The following is a 24,116-nucleotide window of genomic DNA, read 5'->3' as shown; positions in this document are numbered from 1 at the left end:
CCTCTCTATCAACGCCTAAAGTTCGGCTTCTAAGGAACTTGTACATTTTGGATACATGCATGTATACATTTGATATGAGCGCGCGTATTAAGCCCCGTAACTCACTCGGCGGCAAGACCTTGTATTTAGTTCCTATATATTGACATTGAAAATTACTTGTCAACGACGTAAGTCATAATATACAAATAAAGAAACAATCAAAAACCCTTATCAAAGAAGACTTTAGTACATTACAAGAGATGGTTTCAAATACGCTGGGTATCGGTTCCACGATGAAGTTATGACTACTATTATTTGTAATATATATATATAGTTTTTTTTTTTTTTTTGTGGATAAACTTGAGGATGTTAAAAAAAATTGATTTGAAGATAACTTTTTTTAAAGGAAAAAATAATAATAACAAATGTATAATTGCTCTGAAGAAGTGGGTTAATAGGAGAGTGATCCTATTTTGTAAGAAATGTTTGAAGGGAGAGATACGCCTAAAATAGTGATAAGTGCTCAAATTTGATTTTTCCTTTTCAAATTTTGCCTCTTTGTTTCTTTCCTTATTTCAAGCTTCCAAACATGGTAGATGACCCAAGCACTCCAACTGCACCTCTTTAAACATATAAACATAGTCTTTTAGCTCCTTTTTAATTCTAGTTTGGCCTTTATTCTCTCGCTGACTTTTGTAAACTCATCTTTTTCACATGATTTCTTGAAAGTGGAAAATTACACTCAACGAATAATATCTTATTTAAAAAATTATGTAAAGATAAATAATAGAAACTAATGCAAATCATGACTTAATTATACAAATTAAGTATAATAATAAGGAGATAATGTCCACATAAATATATAACAAGTATAATTTTAAGGCATTGTCACACATATACACTTAAAATTAGACTATAGTATAATTAAAATTTCTATTAAATTTTTTTATTTTAAGTTCAACAGATTAATCATTTTAATATCCAAAATAGGAATGATTTGTGCTTCCAAGATAAGGAAGTGGTCTTTGCTCCAAAAATAAAAATAAAAATAAGATAAGGAATTTATTCTATAGTTCTTGTATGGCGATTTTGCTTGGTACGTTCAAACCTTTGGAAGATTTCGATTAAATTAAATGATGAATTACAATAGGATTGTAACAAAAATTCACAATAATTTCACAACTTCTCTTAAACTGCCTACTACTTTTACAAGAGTCCACCACAATATACAAAGTAGAATATTTTTCTTAATTGTCCATAGATGAGGTAGTAAACAAATTGACAGGACTTATTTTATAAAACCCTTTATGTAATAGCCCTATAGCGATGTAATAGCGTGTCTTAGAGAAATTTTGGTAATGACTTTAATTAATTAGTGCTTGACCACTAGGTTAAATTATCCAACTCTATATGTATGTAAATATAAATGTAATAGAGAGAAAGAGAGTTGAGAGTGGTGACTTTCTTTGTCTTCTATAAGGCCTGAAAGAGATCTTCTGGTTCTTTTTCTTGAGATACTGCAAAAGAGAGTCATTATATGAATAATGATGACCAGTTTACCAAAGTACTCTTAGACTAAGGAAATTGAAATGATGGTTGCAGAAAAGAATAGCGTGAGATTGAGATAATGACATGCCGTGCCAGTGTAGTGAAGGAGACATTCGACGGCGAGAGAAATGGCGACGAAAACAACAGCAATTACCCACGTTGGGGTGTACCAAAGCTGGACCTTCTTCTGCCATGTCTATGCCTCTATCTCTACCTAAATCTAGTTTTAGACAAACGTTACGGGCCAAAAAGAAAATTAAATGTGAAAATTTATGGGGTTTGGCCCTAAAGCTTAAACATGCTGACCGAAACCGACGGCTAATCAGTGCAACTTCAACTCCAAACAAATGAAAAACTTTGTTGACCCAACACAACAACACGTTACATGTATGCATACACCCACCCTACTCCTAACGAGTAACCGTGGTCCATGAATTTCACCAACGCCAATCATATTCATTTCATTTCATATATCATTTATTCATTCATTATTGTCAATTATCATTTGGAGGATCTGTTTCCAACTTTCCCATCTGTAACCTTCACTCTCTCTCTCTCGGACTTCACAGTTCATACCAAAAAAAAATGCAGATTCATACATGAACATGATGCCTACACTTTTTCTTTCCTTTTTACTCGTTTTTCCATATCATATTCAGACATTCCACATGTTCCTTGCAAAACAATACAAATGCTCCCCCGCTAATATAATAATATTCTTTTTTGTTTCAATTATTTAACTTTTTCATTTTGCCCACAAGGTTACATATAGAGTTGGATGTATTCTTTGAAGTTCTCCCTCAAAAGAGAACTATAAGGTTCTTGGAGGTGTAAGGAATAATTATTAATGCTTTTTTTTTTTTTTTTTTGGTGCTTGCATAGTAGTATTTTGATGTTAATGACTCTATTGTTATTATTATTTAACATGGTGATTGTTGTTGATGTTGTTAAATGAATACATTTTTTAGTTGGTTCTTTGTGGTTATGCACTGTGTATATAGTTTGCATGGCAATAAATTTTTTATATTTATTCATTTTATCTCAAATATTTTAGGCCAGTGTTGGAGGAGGAGATTACAATGTGAACAATGACATAAAAGATGACCTCAGATGGAGGACATTAACGCAGATGATGATTGATCTTCTACAAATTATATTTTCAAGCTTGGTGAATAATAATAGACCTTTTAATTTACAAATGTTTATTGGATTATGTGCTTATTAGTTTTAAAAAATTATGGATTATTGCTCATTCTTTGATGGATAAAATTTTATGAGGATTATGTTCATAATTTATATTTTAATCATTCTATATCTAAGAATATTAATGTGTATCTAATAAAGTATTAGATGACCTTTTTTCACGATGGAGTTGTCCAGAGTTTGTTGAAAAAGGTAAATGGTCGTTTTGAAAATGTATTTCAACAAAAAATCTAAGTATTGACAGGGACTCACAAAAATACAATAATGATAGAAGGGGTGTCTCTAAAATTATTCAAAAATAAAGAGACTCACACTGATCAAGTTGTAAAGGAAGCAAATATATATCAATCTTTATTTTCTTTCTTATTTAAGTACCCATTGAAACTATATGGGCCATACAATGAGAGAGTTCTCTCTTAAGGAGTACGGTGCAAGTGAAACTTGATCCCAATTTTACTAACAAGGCTAGTTGGCATCATTTATTTCCTTCTAATCCAAACATCAAATCAAAACAAGCATGGCTACTAACATGTAAACAAATGGTGATCCTAGCAAGTGAGATTATCGCCTGGAGCAACACCAAGTTGGTTACAATATTGAGTATAGTACTGGACACGGGCTTGGACAGCACCGGAGTTTCCACCATTGCATTCAATGGCACCATTGATGGCTCGAATGGTTGCACCAAAACCTTGGCTTACAACTGGACGAACATTGGTCATCCAAAACCACAAGGCAGTCTTAAAAGAAACAGTCACGTCTGTAGCAACAGTTTCAGGAGAGTTTAATAAGTCGATTCCAATGCTAGTTCCAGCTGCCCCATAATTGTAATTCCATGTTAGCTGAAGTGGTCCACGGCCGAAGTATTTTTTGTTAGGGTTGCATGGATACTGTGTGTTGGTCTCGTCACAATAGTCTTGTGAGGCACCATTGATCTCCTCTATGTAGCAAAAATCTGCCCAAAGATAAACATTAATTTTGCATTACCTTTCAGGTTAACTTGTGTATTTAAACTATGACTTAAATAGCACAAAAATCTCTTACTAGAATGCACAAATCTGTATGTCTATGAATCATATAGGTCTGATCACTGTAAGGGACATGGCCTTTAATTCTTTTGTTATAACTTTATTAAAATTAGCTCTAAAATTAAAAAGATGTTAACCTTTAAAAGTATAACATGATAAATCAGAAATTATCAATAGTGATCTATATATATATATATATATATATATATATATTAAAATATATTCAATCGTGTGTTATATATTATATTGTTTAATTAATTAATTAAAAAATGTAGGAATGATAATTTGAACCATAGTTATTCTTATAAAAGAAATCAAAAAAATACCACTGATCTATAAGGATTTTGGTGTATACTCTATATTATGCAATTCAAAAATAACCTAAATGCAAAATAGTTATTATTCAACTTATAACAAAATTATAAAAACATAACCAACAGAATATTATTGTAATTATTATTAGAATAGATTAGATATAGTAATTAGTTACTTAATATGACATTAACTAAATTGGATTTTGTGGGTGTTTTGTGGCATGCGCGTTATTGTATATGTCAGCATGCGTATGATATGTAACAAATTAATTAAAATATATGTTAGGATAGAGAAATATCTTACGTCCAGTCTCATGAGTAACGTGAGCAAAGAAAGCTGCAATTTCACGCTTAGAATCATCTGCAGAACCAAGATTTCCAAATTGATTATACGAATTGAGAGCATCAAGAAAACCTGCTCTTGTGTAGAAGTTCTTTCCTGCACAGCTTGCATCAGCCTGATTAATTATCCCATTAAAGAAATCTTGGGTTACAATATCAGCTACAGATTGACCCTTCACATATCCAGGCACAAATCCGGCTAGGATTCCGACTAGAACAAGGATTAGTAGATTCTTTTTCACACTGAGTGCAACCATCTTGGGAAGTTTTGTATGTGAATAAAGAATGAAAAAGATAATGTGTGATGAAAAACAAGATTGGGCATTTGATATTTATAGTGCAATATGTGGTGCAAAATCTCTATGGATAATGGTGATTTCAAGACGGCGTATACGATATGGGTCTTGCTGTTCAAATTTGACATTTTCAAGTAATTAATTGTGCATTTTTTTCTTTTCTTGTAGAGGCTGCTTATGACTGTTATACCAAAAATCTAATTCCTATCCAAGTAATATTAGGTGGAAAATTTTGCAACGAAAATTTCCAAATTGCACTCTTCCAAGAGTACTGGTTACTGGTTTAGCAAAAGATTGGTAATTTACATGTTCATTTTTTAAACCAGATACTAAACTATGGAAACAAACTACACATAATTTAAATGTTCTGAACAAGCTATCCTACTCCTTAAAAGTGTTGAAAATTTTTCAGTATTGTACATATCTAAGGTTTTCATCTACCCTAGTCACTAGCCCGCCAAGTTAGTTGGCCTTGCTTGTACGTTAATTAATCAAGTTGCCTAAACATTCATGAACAATTAAGCAAACCGTATAAAAAAATTAAATGAGAACTATCAACTATGAGACTATTTCTTTTACTAGATGAATTTATCTTCTTTTTTGAAATATAGTCCTTAATGAATGATTTGTTTAGCACTAGCATTAAGCTAAGTAGGCTTAAGGCTTAAGTGTATGGCAAAATCACACCACACGTAGCCTGTGTATGCAGTTTTTTCTATAAACTAAATTAGATAAATCTTCCGCTATAACCAAAACTAAGATTAATTATAAAATTTAATCCGACTTAGGCATATTAGTATATTACCAATATCAAGTTGTTAAAATTATAGTAGTCGATCTTTATTAAGTTGAACTGGATCAATTAATTTAACGACTTTTGCTTTGATGGTTTCTTATTGCCTTCATGCAGATAACTCCTGCAAACTTCCTTGGACCAAAATATAGTTAAATTTATCTTCTTTTTTCATATTTCTTTATTATTTTTTTTAATGAATGAATTGAATGAATAATTTGTTTAGCACTAGCATTATACTAAGTATGCTTAAGGCTTAAGTGTATGGCAAAATCACACCACATTTAGCCAGTGTAAGCGGTTTTTTCTATAAATTGAACTAGATAAATCTTCCACCATGATTTGCGCTCCCGAATTAAGGAAGTGATCCGATTTCGCAAGGTCAAGCATATCTGCTTTGACTCCCAATTAGTCCAACTTTCTAGCTTTGGAGTCTTGATAACTTGCCAAACCTAAACTCTTTTCATCTAGAAAGCTATTAAACTCCTTTCATAAAAACATCCCTGGTGGTGCACAGACTTAATAAATGCCTACAACTACCATAATTATAAAGTTCATCCTTAGATAAATAATAATAATAATAATAATAATAATAACAAAACAAGAGAGAGAAATCATATTCAGTTAAATTGTTATATGCATTGCACCATAAATTAATGTGAAACTATTTTAGAAACCACACTATCCACTATGTCATTGAGTACTATTTAAGTTAGTTTATATTCATATGCGTTCTTTTATAAATAATTAAACAAGACTCACATCAAGAACATTATAATTCAATTGATTGATATCTCTAATATTTCCAATGGAGATATTTAGGATTCAAAAATCCTCCTCTACCCTTTCTTGGAGCAGGGATAAATGATTTTACATGATATAAATGAAATACAACATCATAAACACATTTAAATTCCTCAAAGTTTAACAGCAACAAATGATTCCTCTCCTAATTTTATTAATTAATTGATTTAATTCGAATTTTGAAATAATTATAAAAGTTAATTATAAATAATCACATTATAGTTAAGATAAAAAAAATAAAAATAAAAATAAAAAAAGAAAAAGAAAGCCATGCATAGCCAATGAGTCCTAAGACTATCACTAGGAGATTTTTAGTTCATCAACCCCAAATAATGCCTCTTTCAAAGGTTTTCCATAAAGTCGTGGCCTTCTTCATCCAGTAATCTGCATCCCTCTATTACTCTCTCTCATACCCAAAAAGTCATGCAACCATACCGAAGAATTTCCACATTTCAATTCTCAAAAGTCTCTATTCCTACTTCTATACTAAGGGCATTAGCATTCGGAGATAATAATAAAAAATAAAAAATAAAACCTATTTTGCATCTTCAAACACTATTTTATCTATTTTACCAACTCATTTTACAACTCACTCTATATTCCAGCTTTTATTTTTACATACAATCTAATAAAATAATGTAAACTACCTAATAAAATAATAAAAAAGTATAATTCTCTCTTTTTCCCCGCTCACTTTTTCTCTTCACACACAACCTGGCAAAAAAAAAAAAAAAAGACTGCAAATAATATAATTCTGAAAAAATACTAACATATAACATATTTAATTTTATACCTATAGTAAGACAAAACACACAAAACAATTGTAATATAAAAAAGTTTCAATGGTGACTAATATCTTGAAGGGATGAGCAGGTTGCCATTTCAGATTTCCCAACATTGGCCTGAATTTGTACTAACATAACACTCCTAATGGAATATGAGTTTTGAATTACTAGTGCATGTGGTAAACTTAAACGTCTAAAGATTTTCGTTTAGCTCAAGGGTACAATGTGAAGTGTTAAGGGAACCGACCAGCACATATCTTGCAAATACATACCAAGAAAATACTCCCTCCATCTCAATTTGTTTATCATGTTTGAAAAGTCAAACTTTTTAAGTGAATATCATTTATTATCTTGTCTACTTTATAAAAATGTATAAGTTTATTAAACTATCCTTAAATAAATTTAACAGCTTTTTTTTAAGAGTTATTCTTAATGAGACAACTAAAAAGGTGCCTCAATTTAAATATTTGTTAGTTTTCTTTTCAAATAGTTTTGAAAATAAAGTAGGGGTATAATAGGAACATTAGTAAACTAATAACTTTTATTTTTAGAAACAGGACAATATTTTGGGACATCCCAAAATAAAATAGAGGACAAACAAATTGGGACAGAGGGAGTAGTTACTAGTGATAATCATGTAATTTATATAAAGGAAAATCTTCTGCTAATTGAGTGAACTATATTACTCATAGGGTAATCATTGAGTACGCTCAGAATACCATAAATGCATACTCGCATTCTTCACATAATTATAAATTTCACTAATTAAATTTATGATAGGCCGCACAATTTATGTCAATACACATTTATTGTACTTCGGAAATATTCAATAATTTTTCTTATGATTGCTCATAACATACTAAAATTATCTTCTTCTTAATAAAGTTGCAAACTTTTTCATTTAATAATAATAAAAAATAATAAAAACCATCTATCAACAGCTAAATTTTTGCTTTGTAACTTATAGTACATTTTGGTATCAAGCATTAACCCACGTAATTCACGCGGCGGCAAGACCTTATATTTTCAAAGTCAATAGGCCTCTTGAGTCTTGACTTTAAAAACTAGTTTTCAACGACGTAAGTCCTAGAATACTTATATAGAAAGAAAGAAAGAAAAAGAACCAAATCATGACTAGTACTACTATTATTTGTTATAGATAATTGATAATAGTATTACTATTTACTAGTATATTATTTATTAAAAAATAAAGAAATAAAAAAATAAAAAATAAATAAAAAAAACAGCCAGGTTTGGTTGAAAAGTAAAAGGGATCCTACCAGAGACTTTTGATTTTCCGGTCAATTAAAAAAATTAATTAATTAAATGGAGAGGATACTTTTTTGGGGGGAGGGGGGAGGGGGGGGGGAGAGAGAGAGAGAGAGAGATAAAAAAGAATCTAGGAGACCCACCCCAATGTCGTTTAAGGACTTCCTCAAAGCCCAATTCTGATGGACCCCAAGCAATCTTCTAGGCCAGACCTGATCCGAAGGGTGCTCCATCCAAAAGCCACGCCCATGCGGCAATCCAACCTCACCTTGTTGATGAAAGTAAATCGTATGTCAATTATGTCCAAAAATCGATTAGTGTCAATTATGATTTTTCCCTCTTGTTTATAATTATAATAATAATAATAATTAAACAAGACCCATGTTATTGAGTACTATTTAAGTTAGTTTATGTTCACATGCATTCTTTTATAAATTATTAAACAAGACTCACGTCAAGAGATATCTCTAATATTTCCAATTGAGATATTTATGATTCAAAAATCCCCCTCTATCCTTTCTTGGAGCAAGCTAGTAAGGATAAGGGGGATAAATGATTTTACATGATATAAATAAAATGCAACATCATATACACATTAAAATTCCTCAAAATTTAACAGCAACAAATGATTCCTCTCCTAATTTTATTAATTAATTGATTTAATTCAAATTTTGAAATAATTATAAAAGTTAATTATAAATAACCACATTATAGCTAAGATAAAAATAAATTGACCCTTTAAATTTTATAGTAAGGATAAGGGGGACCAAATTACACTTTATACTATTATAATTGAGTAAATTGACCCTTTAAATTTTATATTAAAAGAAAATCATTAGGCTTCTGCTTAATGGCGGAATCAGAAATTTTTTCAAGAAAAGACAAGCTAAATATACTTAATTTTCAATTCACACACACTTAAAGTATGCCTTTGACATTAATTTCTAATTATATTTTTTTCATGTATATAAGAAATTTTCATCATGTCCGTTATACATAGTTCAAAAAAATATTTCTTATTTCTTTAAGACTTTCTTCCATCTTTCCGTGTGTGTGTTAAAAATACTTAGGTTATGTTTAGTAACCATTTTTTTTTTCTATTTTCAAAACTTGTTTTTAGGGATATAAATTAAAAACAATTTTCTTGTATTTTTGAAATAAAAAACATCTTTGGTTAGTTGAAATTAAAAAAAAAAATAGCTTTTTGAAGAAAAAAATAGAAAATACTAAAAATATGTTGTTACTAGGATTTAAACTTTAATGCTAATTTATTATATGAGACAGATTCATTAAATTAAATACGTATTTTCATTGACTTTTGAAAATTAAAAACTAAAAACAGCCTTTTACATGTTTTCAGTTTCCTTCACGAATTGAGTTTTGAGAACAGTTTTTATTTTCTATCCATTTTAGGTTGCCAAACAAGTTTTTTAATCTAAAAAATAGAAAATTGTTTTTAGAAACAGAAAATAAGGGGAAAAAACAGTTACTAAACATACCCTTAGTATTCTCAAAAGAAAAAACAGTGAGTTAATTCCACATTGAAAAATGAATGTGAGTCAAAGAGGTTTTAAAGCCTGTGCAATGTATCCAAAAGTTAGGTCATTTTGAATATACACCACTATCAATTTCTTTAAGACCTTCTCCCCTCTCTTTATATATATGTGTTAAAAATATTTAGTATTTTTTTTATAAAAAAATATTTTTTAAATTATACTTGTAGGTGCACAATTTGTACCCGGTCCAATCATTAGGTGGACTCAGGCTCAAAGAGCCTTATACAATAAAAATTTGTAGAGTGTGGGCTTGAAACCTAGACTGTGAATGTTGGACAAGGGAAAAACAGGCTAGATTTCCGTTATCCACGTGTTCAATAGATGAGAACAGTAAAGAATTTCTCCTTGGACGTAAGCCGAGAACAACCTATATTGTCTTTCTTTCTTTTAAGAACAATATTACAATTACAATTCAAGTATTCGATCTCCACTTCCTTCTGCCATCCTCCACCTCTTATATCTTTCTTCTTCTCTTGTATCCATCTTCTTCTTCTTTCTTTCTTCCACGTGTATCACCAATCACCTCCCTAGATACTTGTCCCATCCAGCACCTTCTTTAAACCTCCAAATACCAACTGGAAAGCTGAACCTCACTGCTCAGAGGTTATTTTCTCATTAATGCGGCCAGGGAGGTAGGTGCAGGGTCTTTAATGCAGTGGTAGCAGCTTTTTTTTCTCTGATATTTCTCACACATCCTTCCTTCCTTCTAATCACTGTGTGGATCACGTCTTTACCCAATAGATCTTCTGGAATTCTGTCTCTAAATCCCTTGGTATATCCCATGACCTTTACTGGGCCCATCCGAAGAGGTACTCTTTGTCGGATGACTCCTCCACTTCTCATAGTGTGCACTGGCTTATGGGCCTCAAAAGCTCTGCTCGGACAGACTTACACCACCAAATCAGGCCCAAGGCCCAAATAAACATTTTATCTATTTTACCCCCACAATACTAATCATAATTAGAATTCTATAAATATTTTAAGTCAATTGCTTTTTAACTAAATTAAGGATTGCCTATTATAATATACTAATATTTATAGAAAACATAAAATATATACAAATAAATTAAATTTAGATAAAAAAAATTACAAATGTCACTTTTATATTATAATAATATTAAATTTTTTATTGAAACAAATTCGTTTATGCATGACAAATTAAAACGTCTCAATTTTTTATTAAAAAAATATCATAATATATTTTCTTTTAATTGAAAAAATAAATAAATAAAAAATCATGCACGCACTCTTGTATCCGTAATTATCTAAATACAAAATAAAAAAACAAAAAAATAAAGGTTTTTGAAAGAAATAAAAAATAAAAAATAAATAAAAAGAAAAAGTTTTACTAAAGAGGTTTATATTAATATTATGGAAGCATATACATGCTTTAAATGTAGTTAAAATTCATGCAATGTATATGACAAAACTAAGGGAGTCAAAATATATAGCAATTAAGAAGACTTGCATAACCAAATTTTCATTAAATCAAACCACAATTGGGTAAATTGTTTTTCCACAAACATTAAAATTGTTAGTTTGGATGGGATACTAACAATTTCATCCAAATCAAAAGTTTAGAGGGTCAAATCCACATTAAAAACTTCAATGATTAAATTGTGATAGCACCAAACTATAAGGGATAAATTGTAATTTTCAAATAAATTTAAAAAAAAATTATCCTAAAATAATTTAATAAGGTACGCTTTTGATCCATAAAAGTTGGGATTGTTTTCATTTTAGCCATTTTTGTTCAAACCTTTCAACTTGGCCACAAATTTTGATTCATTTACATATTCACCCTAATGTTTCAAAATTTAGTTTATCCCTTCATATTTGATTCAATTTTATGTTTGACCCTTTAAGTTTCAAAATTTTCAATTTCATTAAGGGCTAAAATTAAAAGTGAAAATGAAAATTTTAAAACATAAAAAGCCAAAAAGAAAATTGAATAGAACATAATAAGCCAAATTGGAAATTTTGAAGTATAACAGGCGGCCAATATGAATACAAATTAAATATGGGAACAAATTGAAATGCAAAGAACTAAAATGAAAATAAACTCAATAGCATAACATCTGCATTTTGGCCTAATTTTAGGCCAAATTTCATAATGTGTGTGATGCTTTTTTTTTTTTTTAAGGTAGGTATATTTTATATTATATTTGACAATATTTCTAGGGTAATAATTTTATCACAAAATTTTACATAACCATTAAGATGACGAGTTATAAATAGTATAAAATAATGTTAATATAGTGAGTCTCAATGAGAGAATAATTTCAAAACTCAACAATTATCAAATTTATTACGAAAAATATTGTGTATATAATATTGTTCATCTTTTGGAGTGTTTTTTTTTTTTTTGGTTAATAGGCTTGAATATAAATAAAACAGAATGACATTATAAACTGGCCATAGAAGCCAATGTTGTGGCTACAAGCTTAAAGTCAGACCGACCATTAACATCTGACACAAGCAAATTAACTAAATCAACAGAGGGTGGGACATCAAAAATAACAAAATTTTCCCTAATAGAGCAACCCCTCCTAGCCAAAAAGTCGGCGCATTTGTTCGCCTCTCTAAAAACATGGACCACCCGAGCCTACGTGAGTCTTGACAAGAGGGACCTACAATCATGTAACAAAGGGGAGTGTTTTCTATTAGAACAATCAGAGTTGTTAAGCATCTCCACTATTACCTTGGCATCAAGTTCCACTTCAAGAAAGTTTATTCCTAGCTAAATGGCTAAATATAGGCCATCTCTCAACGGCCACAACTCAACCATCACACTAGTAGTAAACCCAATGGATCTTGAGAAGCCTTTAATCCAATTCCCCTGATTATTCCTAATGAGGCCTCCATGCCATCAGTATTTAACTTATGCCAACCCGATGGAGGTTTAGTCCAGCTAACTGCAATGGTGACTTTGGATGCTAACTTCTTAACTTTGCTCACGCAATAGAAATATTCCTTAGCTTGGCTAGTGCAGATTCTATCAAGTATCGGGCTTGGAGTGGTGTTATCAAAAACCACATTGTTTCGACTTTTCCATAAAGACCACACAGCAAACAGGAACAAAGTGGACCAAGGGACTGCACATTTATGCCCCACCGTGCTCAAACAGTTCATTTTCAACCAACTATCAAAATTTTCAGAAAAGGAGCTTACAAGTGAGGGAGGGACCTCCAATTTTCTCCAAAACTCTCAAGCAATTACACAATCCAGAAGAAGGTGCACAATGGTTTCATCTTGGCATTTGCACACTGGGCAAACTCTATCACAATTTATACCCCTTGATGCCAACACATCTCTCACAGGAATGCTACCATGCATGCATAACCAAAGAAAGTAATCTTAGGTAAAATATCCAATTTCCATATCCACTGCCCATGAAACTGGGTGTCTAAGATCTCTCCTTAGTTAGCCATTTGATAAGCCGATTTGGTGGAGAATTCTCCATCCTTAAAGTACTTCCATAGGATAGTATCCTTCCCATCCCCAAACAAACGGATTGGAACAGTTCTAATCCTATTTTTGATACACTCAAGGAGGTCGAAAGAAATGAGCTCCCAATCCCAGTCATGGCCATATCACAAATCAGCCACCTTCATGGTTTGCTCTTCCTGCCTTAGAGGACCTTCAATCATGGCCCTAAGGGAGTCACCATTAATCCAGTTATCTAACCACACACTTACTCCTGTGCCATTTCCTATTCCCCAGAAAATTCCTTTCTTGAAAGTGGGAAATCTGAGAGTGATAGCTTTTCAGTTTGGAGAAAAAGGGATTTTCTCCGAATCTCTCAACCTCATTCTCGATGAGGAGCAATATTTGTTAAGGATTACTTTTGCCCACGGAGCCTCTTGCTCTTGATACATTCTCCAATATTGATGTTTTTAAACATCAATAAGTGGAGAACCTTCTTTAACAGAAAATAACTCAAAGAGAAAGTAATAATTCCTTTGTCTTTCACCAGCTCCATTATTTTATGCTGCTTCTAGTACTTCACCTCTTCCCCACTCACATGCACTACCACCTTCACTACCACCACTTCCTTGCCACTAGGCTCTCCACCAATAGCAAGTTATATAGAGACCCAAGAAATTTTTTTTTTATTTTTTTTTTAATTCTATACTCATTTGATGCGCTGCGCACATGCTCAGAGTCTTTTTTCTGTTCAATAAATTTTATAAATTTGCCAATCACAAAATATAAAAACTATGCATTTTCCTATCACAGATATATACGTATGAGTTTGAAAAAAAAAATCTTTTGAATGCTATATGATGAAAGGTTACTCAAGTATTTATTTTTGCCCCTAGTAGGCTTGTCCACGGGTCGGGCCGAGTCGGTTTAGGGCCCAAACCGAACTCGACCTGGTTGGATCGGATTGCTGAATTTTGAACCCGTATTCGATCGAATTTTTGGGTTGGATCCGACGTTTCGGGTAATTAGAAGACCAAGTCGGAGTTGTTGGTTTATCGGGTTTGGGCCTCAGATTGGGCCGGAATTTTTGACATAATTAAAATTATTATAATTTCTTTTTTTTTTGTGGCCATTTTAGCCTAAATTACTCAATTCGGTAGTAGCTACGGAGAGAGGAGTGGACAGCGGCAGCGGCAGTGGCGGCGGCAGCTAGGCATTGGAGGCAGAGAGGGGAGTGGGCTATGGCATTGGAGGTGGCTAGGGTTTGGATTTGGAGAATCGGTTTGAGGATTGTTGAAGAGTGAACCAAAATACCAAATAGCAAAGTGAGACTGTGAGATTTTGAGAGAGCCAAGTAGAGAACTGAGACTGAAGAAATGAAAAGGTGAGGAAGCGTGAAGGTGAAGCCATGAGGCCCATGACGACGGAGCATTCAATCTGACCTCTAAGACTGAGTCCGAAGCAAAAACTAAAGAGAGTGAAGAGAGCCACTAGAGATATAGAGAGATATTCTGATCTGTAGAGTGTAATTGTCATCGTTAGATTGGGTCTTGATATTTTTGGATTATAAGTTTATAATCGTTGATTCTATTTTGGATTATTGTTTTTGTGCCACACGGCCCACATTGCCACTAAAATCAGTCATATCACTGAGTGGATGCTCAGTTTTTACTCTCATCAAAACTGTTGATTTTGAGTTAACGGTTGATATGGGTATTGGAAATTTGTGTGAGAAAAAGTTAACTTTTGTTTTGGTTTACGCATGGGTTAAATGGCATTGTTGGGCTGCTCCTGCTGGTTGCTGGCATGTCAATCAAAATATCAAATCATATATATGTTTTTGTATAATAATTCGATCGGTTCGAGTTGTTCAGGTGAAATTTTTTTAAACCCAGATTCAAACCGAATTATTCGGTTATTTCACTTGCCAACCCATGACCGACCACAGACTGGATTCAGAGTCGCCCGTGAACCTTCGGTTCGGGCAGGTCAGTTGGTCCAAGTCACTGGACACCCCTAGCCTCCGGCAGAAAAATACAAAAGATACTCTTAGGCCTAAACCTAACACGCCCAAATAATAATAATAATTAAAAAGAAACCCACTGACACCCATATCATTCTTAGGCCTAAGCTTTATGAAGTACCATAGGTTTTCACCAATTCTCAATATAAGTCACTGCAATTTTCTTAGTTGTCCTTTTTTCTTCTTCTTTTTAAGTTCATTTTAGTGGATCCCATATTTTATTCAAAATAATAATAGTAATAAAATATAAATAAATGAAATATAAATAATAAATAAATAAAAATCTATCAAATGTAGTTATACCATATTAAAACCCTAAAGTCGTGACTTTATTTTTTTTCATATATCTTACTCTCCGACAATTTCAAACATAAGATTTTTGTTATAAACCTAAACTTTAAATACTTATAAAAATAGAGAAATCTAAGTTGAATTTTGCAGTTTTTTTTTTCCTAAAGCAATCATGGGAATGAGAGTCAGAATGAGCTGTGTACAAAATTTTGCAAGTACACTACTATACTCATAACTTTTTAGATTAACTTATTCTCTCAATTTATTTTAAAGAATCAAATTAAATGTATAAATTTTATGTATTTAGATTAATCTCTTACTTGCATTGTTTATAATTATAAATTAGTTATTTTATTTTAATATTTTAATTATATGAAATATATTCTTGTAGATAATTATGATAATGTAGAAACCTGAGCATAATAATAAGTCTAAAGTGAATTCCAATTGAAATTGGATCAAGGTATTGTGCACTATTGGGAATGAAAAAATCATGGAACAATTTGAAAATATGAAAAACATGGAGGGCAATTGAGTATAACAAACTAGATATGAAAAAGTGAATTACATTTACATGTATATTAGATTTTGTATGAATATTTTTCAAATTAATTTTATCTTTAATCTTGCCTCCTGAATTGGATTCCTAACTCCACCACTAGTGATGAGATAACTCCAAAAAATAATACACTTATACTTTGAAAAAAAAAAAAAAAAAGCCTTCGAGCACACTCAAACTTTTATGTGCAGGTATATTTCTATACTTTTAATACTTTTAGATTGATTTATTTTCTCAATTTATTTTGAGGAATCAAATTTTATGTCTAAAGTCTAAACTAAGTATTTGAATTAATCTCTTATTTTGATTGTTAGTAACTATGAATTGGTTTTTTTTTTTTTTTAGTAATAATATGTCTAAACTTTAATACAAATTCTTTATTTCCTTTTGTATAATAAAAAATAAAAATCTTTATTTCCTTTCAAGCCTTACAAAACACAAGCATTCCAGCAACAAGATGAAAAGGAAGTCTTCCAAACCCCAACAATAAATAAATAAAACTCTAATATTTAAATGAAGATTTTTAAACAGAATGTAAATGCATGTTTGTGGATAATTTTGACTTGTCAATGATAGAATTGAATTCTATTTTGCTCCTAATCTTGGATCACCTTCAAGAGATTTTTCATCGTAATTACTTGGTATATGATGTGAGACAAAGATACTACACACACTCAAGGACATAGTCAAATGTATTCTCAACACTTAGTTAGGGGGAAGAAAAAGGTAAAATACAATTAATACTCCTAAGGTTTAGATTAATACTAGTTTGGTCCAAGAATTTTCAAAATATATTTCAACAGTAATATTTTAATGTGGAGGCAAAAAATTGAAGCTTAATTCTTCCCACACCCCATAATGTGATCAAGCACACGACGTAGTCACCCTATGCATGTGTGACATGTCTCCTTCCAACACCATAATATGAAACAAATGTGGTTGTGCCCTTGTTCCGTAGACATATATCTCCATGATGGTTTATGTGAGAAGTGTGGCAAAGAAACAGAAACTGCTGCCCATATTATTTGTGGTTGTGCTAGAGCAGGCAGGAATGGGTGTGGTGATCTGAGATGGTATAATCATTAAAGTGGTTGTTCAGCTGGCTAGATCATGTTATTATGGTTATGAGAACTCAATATAATTGCAACCAAAATTCAACTATGATAATACTGATCTAAAAACCATAAGTACTTTTTTTTTCCCAAACCTCATTTATATCATCAAAATATTTTCTTTAAAAGACTGCATATATATATTGAAGATGTAACCACATAGCATAGTCAGAACTCAGAACCAAATGTTCCTATTTGTTACTTGTTAGGACATTATCCCATCTCTAACAAATAAAATAACATGCATAATGTATTAGGCCAACAACCATAGCATCACCCTCTTTGCTAAAATCACTTAAAAATTTTATCAAAGACCTTGTGAAAATCAGAACATGGAATATGAACAAAATATCAGTTGGGAATTTTATCAAACACCTTGTAGACATGGAAAATAAGAACAAACCATTAACAAATATATATATATATATCAGTTGGGAATTTTTATCAAAAAGGATTAAGGCCCGTCAGACAACCATGCGACCATCCCAACTGGGCAAGCCCAAGTCGAGAACGATCATCTACAGATTGATGCCTCAATCAGAAGCATCAAGGACCGTTAATCACGCTCTGATCGCACGGCCATGATTCATCCACCGGGTTTAGGTCCTGTCTCCTTAGTGATCAAGGATACAGAGGTACGATCCTATAGAACAGATCCTGTTCAAGTAAGGTCGTGATCAAAGTAGCTGAAACTTCTATTATAAATTGAAGTCTTGCTAACTATCTAGTCGATATGGGACAAGCTCGCCTGGGTTACAGAACCATACTACTTGCTGATTGACAAAGCTGCCCCTTTACATGTTCCCACTTCGTTCTTCGCTGTCTTAGCAAGGACAAAAATGCCACCCGAGTTCTCTGGACCAATTAGGACAGCTCTTAATTTTTTTTTTTTTTGGCTGCTACATATGACAGCTCTTAAATCTTAATTACATGGGATCATGATAAAATAAAAGAAAATAGAGCACCCGTTAACCGGACCAAATAAAATAACCCTATAGAAGTAGTAGTTTTGTACATTAGATACAACTTTAATGGTGTTATATATAATATCTAATATTGAATAAAGTGTGAGTTTGGCATTTGATTATAAGTTAGGTTTTTGCTTATTTTATATATTATATGTGGATTTCACATTACTTTTTATCTCAACTTTATTTTAAATAATTTAAGTCTCAAGTTTTTGGAAGTAATCAAGTTAGCATTAGCTTTTTGTCTCACATTAATACATTATGCAAATAAGATACTGAAAATAAGCAATTCTCAAATAGACATTAAATGTTTCATTAGACAATGTCATTATAAAAAGATGTGATTTATAATTTTACTCATAGAACATATGCTTGCAAATTGTGTGTTGAAAATAAAATTGAAGAATTAAGCTTCAATTTTGAAATTTGGAAAATCAAATTCTCTATCTCACTTTATGCACATCGTTGTTGTAATTGTATGCCATATGTTTGATTTTTTTTTCTCTTAAACTCTGGTTATTTGATATTCATATTAGTAGCCCGTTGACTTGTAAAAGTATGGGCTTAATTCTTTTCAGCCCATTAACTTAGAAAGAACCATGGGTTTGAGTGCTCTCCCATTCATAGCCAATTCTGTGCAACAAGGGCTCTTATAAGACCTAGTGGTTGTGTTGTCAAGGGTTAGAAAGCCCAAAGAGTTGACATTTAACACAAATGGGGTTGCCGGTCCTTTAGCCCAAATATGGATATTTTAGTCCAACGAATCGTGGGTTTATACCAATTTGGTTTTATGGGTCGTCAAGCCCAACTTGAATTGTTTTCTGATCATCTAGCCCACCTTTAAGTTACACTAATTAATTGGGTTCAAAAAAGGATTAAATAAAGAAGTATTACTATTTTTAGTGTAAAGTCCAATGCACTTTGGTAGTCAATTGGGGCCCTGTGGGCCTCTCATGTACATGGCTAACTCTTGCCATTTGGTAGTGAATTGGGCCTTTGTGCCTCCCACATATATATATATATATATATATATCAAACTTGGCTTTGATATCAAAAGGGGGTTACAAGGTTAGATCCAGAAATTTGAGAATAAAGGTGACTAGGTTGTGATCGTTGATTTAAACTTGTAACCCCAGAATCATGAATAAGTTGTTTAGAAGTTACTCTTCCACCAGCAGTAGATGTTCCCAACCCACATCCATACCAGATATCCCAGCAGACGTAGGAGCAATTAATTCGGAGTCTTATGAGCTATCCGATCTAGATCTAGACATAGGAGATTGGAATATCCCTAAAGTTTCCACCAGTCAATTCTATAAGTCTTCATGGTCTTTGAAAACATTTCAGAACAGACTACCATGTCAAGACCATAGAACAAGTCTATGGAATCAACAAGGAGTACGAAACGTGCTACTTGTTATCACCCTCAGCTATCCAGAATCATAAAGACAAAGGACATAATTTCCTACACATAGGATTAGTCCAAGTTGGAGTGAAACCACTCACCAGAAGAGGTTTGAACAGCTCAATCCTCATGGCCCTTAGAGATGCTCGTCACATCAGGTTCGATGACAGCCTCCTAGGAACCATAGAAACCAGTCTTAGTAACGGACCCATCCATTTTAACTGTTTCCCAGATTTTTCAATCTATCTCCATGACAAAACAGTTATCAAAGCCCTCACCCTCAATATCAAGACACATGGAACCCTCATGACACAGGGAACTAGTCAGATTGCCTTGATATACAGAGTTTACTACAAGTGCATGAGAACGAACATGAATGTTGGAGCACTTGATAGGAGACAAAAGGGCGAGACAACCCTCATCCAGACCACTGATCCTAGCGCTAAAATTAGGATTCCTAGAACCCTTAAATGGTCTGAAATCACTTTCCCAGCCAAATGGACTTTAGAGAATGAGAACCATACTCTACAGATCCAAAACCCAGCCCAGAATCCAGATCTAGAATTTGTCCAACAACTAGCCGACGGCACGGTTAGGTTAAGTTTCGACAGATCTAGGCTTAGCACTCCTCTAGATTATGAGTGTTGGCAACCTCTGGACACATCCCGGTTTAGATCTCCAACCGATCTACAGCAGCCCCATAGGCAGTCACCTATCTACCTTAGAGATAGATCTGCATCCCAGTGTAGCTCAACCAGACCTTTAGGATCACCTTTTCCTAGGTCTAGGAGAGACTTAGGTGTCCAACTCCAGGGAGTTAGAACTAATTCCCAACTCACCACACCTTGCTACACAGCCAAACAGGATTCGATTGTCAATGAGGAAGACGATCGTGAGCAATCCCCTCCATCCCCATCTGGAACTGATATGGAACAGCCTCCAGATCAGCAAGAGGAATCTCTAAACATTTTGGTCCTAAATAGAGATTTCGTCCCTGACCTAGAAGAATTAGGTAAGGAGTTTAGTTCTGAGGAAAACAGGACTAAAAGAGAAGCCTACAAAGCCAATTATACCAGAGATCAAAAAGAAAAAGTATTTGAAGCATGGACGGCATTCATGAGGGAAATATCCCGTAATGTCCCCTTTTTCATATACTTCGAAAGGTATTTTGACCAACACAAGCAATTTTGTGTCCTCACCAGAGCCTGGACCATAGAAGGACCCAATGCAACCAAAGAAATTGTAAGGTCTAGTCATCCACCCCTAGAAGCCATAACCTTCAACCATCGCAGAACGGAGCTAATAGCCTCTCCCTTCAAAGCCACCATAGATAGACATCAGCCTGTTGACAAGGTTATTGAGCAAAACAACTATACCAACCAGTGTCTAAATGTCATAGGAAAACAGCTTGACAGAATAGAAGATAGGATCGAAAACAAAGTTATCCTCCAACCAGGAAGCTCTAGTAAGCCAATCCAAACCTTAGAAAAGCCTTTAGTCAAGTTGCCCACAACTAGACACACCAGCCTTAGTTATCCTAAGGATAAGACAGCCTTAGAGATAGTAGCCCAGAAGCTAGAAGAACTAGTGAAGAAGGAACCAGCCACCCCTTCATCAGTTAATGTTCTAGACATCCAATCAGCCTCTAGCAGTTCTAGCCAAACCTCTGACCAGGAGTTTGAACAATTAGAAAACCAGTTTCAGGATTTAGAGGTAAAACGGCTTTACCATCCCGATCCAACCAGCTCAACTAAGAATTGGTATCCTAGGTCTTCACCCCCTGACCTCAGGTATGAGGAAAGGAATGTTAGTAACCAATTCTCAGTATCTTCTGGTAGACTCTATGAATGGAACATAGATGGTTTATCAGAACAAGAAATCCTAAACAAAATCCAGCATATGACTATGGTAGCCAACAACTACCTGGACGAAGGCCGTCCCCATAAAGAGGTCATTGAAATGATGGCACTAGGTTTTACAGGTAAACTCCAGCAATGGTGGAACAATTGCCTTACTGAAGTGTCTAAAGAAGACATCAAGTACGCCATCCAGAAAGATGAGGAAGGAAACCCCATCATCAATGAAATAGAACAAGGAATACCTGATGGAGTCAATACCCTGATTTATACAATCATGAAACACTTCATAGGGAAACCCAGCAATATCACAGCTAGAATTTATGAGCAGCTGAGTAACCTTAGGTGTAAAACCCTAGGAGACTACAAGTGGTATGAAGATGTCTTTACCACTAGAGTAATGCACAGAAGAGATTGTAACTCTCCATTTTGGAAGGAGAAATTTATCAATGGTTTACCAACCCTCTTCAGCCAAAAGGTCAAGGAAACCCTTTGCAGCCCCTTAGGTGTCATAGACTATGATAACCTAACCTATGGTGACATCTCTAGCACTATTCGAAGTGAAGGTATGAAGATGTGCAGAGATCTCAAAATCCAAAGCCATATCAACAAAAATAAAGCCAAGTACGAAATAGGACATTTCTGTACTCAGTATGGCTTACCACCAAACCTTCCAAGAGGAAATCCAAGCACAAAGGAAAGGAATCCTTTGAGAAATCCTATAGGAAGAAAGCAACCAAGTATTATAGAAAACAGAAGTACAAGACTGATGATTTCTATAAGAAAGGAAAATCCAAGGAACCCATTCCACAAGCATCTGGCAGATGCTACAACTGTGGAAAGAAAGGTCATTTCAAGAATGAGTGTAGAGCTAAAGCCAAATCCCTTATCAATACCCTCATTAATGACCAACCCAGAAAAAATGAGATCTTCAAGTTACTAGAACTTGACTGCTCTGACAGCGAATCTTTTAGCAGTGCTAGTGACAGTGAGCTTAGGCAAATATACAGGTCATCCTCTGATTCCTCTAGTACCAGTACCTCTAGTGGCCCGGATGAACCCACGCCATGCAAAGATGGTTGTTGCAGAAACAAAACCATCAATGTGTTGAACAGACAAGAAGAACTTCTTTTAGACCTCATAGAGGCCATAGAAGACCCTATTATCAAAACCCAGAAGCTTACCCTTTTCCATCATACCTTAGTTAGGGAAACCAGCAAGCCTGCCCTTAAAATCCAGCAACCTAAGGTAGACTTAGAGCAAATTTACAATAGGTTTACCCAGTCCAAAAAGGAAGTTACTGTCAACGACCTTCAAAGGGAAATTAAGGAAACCAAATCTGAAGTTAGAATCCTTAAGCAAGAGTTAACCATTCTTAGGGTCGATTATGATCTCCTTAATAGAAGAATTCAACTTTTGGAAAACTCTTCTCACCAAAACAATGAGGAAAATCCCTCAGATGAAGAAAATGATCAAACACTTAACCCTACAGCTGACCTTATCCAGGAACCTAGCAAAGAGTTGTTCGTAGACACCATCAGCAGGATTAACTTCCATAAATGGCATTCCAAAGTCAGGATTGTCATCAGCAAAGAATTTGAATTTGAGGTTATAGCCTTAATAGATTCAGGTGCTGATCTTAATTGCATTCAAGAAGGAATCATTCCCTCCAGATACTTCAAGAAGTCTAAGGAGAGATTAACATTCGCAAGTGGCGGAAGAATGCAAATTGATTTCTATATCCCACAAGCTGAGGTTTGCCAAGGCGGCATATCCTTTATGACAAAATTTGTCCTTGTCAAAAACATGACAGATAGAGTCATTCTAGGAAATCCTTTCTTGTGTTTGTTATATCCTTTCATCACAGATACTGAAGGAATCACAGCCCATCCTTTTGGTCAGTCTGTCAAATTTGAATTTATGAGAAGCCCAGAACCTTGGGAGGTTTGCTCCCTCCAAAAAGCTTCTATATCAAAAACTCTCAATGCCGTCACCATCCTTTCATCTCAAAATCAAGCCCAACAACTTGATCCAACCAAAATAATTGATCATCCTTTTGACTCCAATCAATTATCATCATGCATTCATCATAAAAATATTGGCATCTCTGTCTCCATCAGTTTTAAAAGCAAAAGGGATTTTAACAATTATTTGAAAATCTCAAACCTTTCTTCGCAGGATAAAAAGAAAGCAATATTTTACACCACTAGTAAGTGGGAGATGACTTCTTCAGCTGAGAAGAAGGGCAAGGGGAAAGCACCCTCAAGGGACTATCCTCAAGACAAAAGACTACCAGCGGGACAGTCTTTTGTAAAGCATGAAGGCGCTTCCTCTACCAGCCATAGAGGAGCAACATCCCTTCAGGAATTTGTCCCTCCAACGGTGACATATTCCAATGGTGATATGGCTATTGTTTTACAGGAAGTTTTATCCAGGGCTTTGCAGTTCAATAATGGAACATACACAGACTTACCCTACTCCATTAAATGCCTCCTTGATAATCTTCACTTTGCCTACACCAGAAATAACCAAGACCTATTCCTAAAAACCCTCAGAGCA

At 33.6% G+C, this 24,116-nt stretch overlaps 1 protein-coding gene and 1 non-coding gene across 2 annotated transcripts; both read right to left on the bottom strand.

The window, feature by feature from the left end:
* Positions 1 to 3,052: 3,052 nt before the first annotated feature.
* On the bottom strand, positions 3,053 to 4,731 carry LOC142631412 (endochitinase EP3-like). Its single transcript, XM_075805579.1, has 2 exons — positions 4,377 to 4,731; positions 3,053 to 3,685 (listed from the first exon to the last, which is right to left on the bottom strand). Exons 1-2 carry the CDS (start codon positions 4,669 to 4,671, stop codon positions 3,279 to 3,281), a joined length of 702 nt encoding a protein of 233 aa, XP_075661694.1. The 5' UTR covers positions 4,672 to 4,731; the 3' UTR covers positions 3,053 to 3,278.
* Positions 4,732 to 17,786: 13,055 nt separating this feature from the next.
* On the bottom strand, positions 17,787 to 18,003 carry LOC142633204 (small nucleolar RNA U3). The gene has a single exon (XR_012843845.1). It is a non-coding gene; the product is annotated as a small nucleolar RNA U3 (small nucleolar RNA).
* Between the last annotated feature and the right edge of the window lie 6,113 nt (positions 18,004 to 24,116).

This window comes from Castanea sativa, chromosome 4, assembly GCF_040712315.1.
Source record: "Castanea sativa cultivar Marrone di Chiusa Pesio chromosome 4, ASM4071231v1".
NCBI lineage: Eukaryota > Viridiplantae > Streptophyta > Magnoliopsida > Fagales > Fagaceae > Castanea > Castanea sativa.
This window is presented reverse-complemented; position numbering and strand designations above follow the sequence as displayed.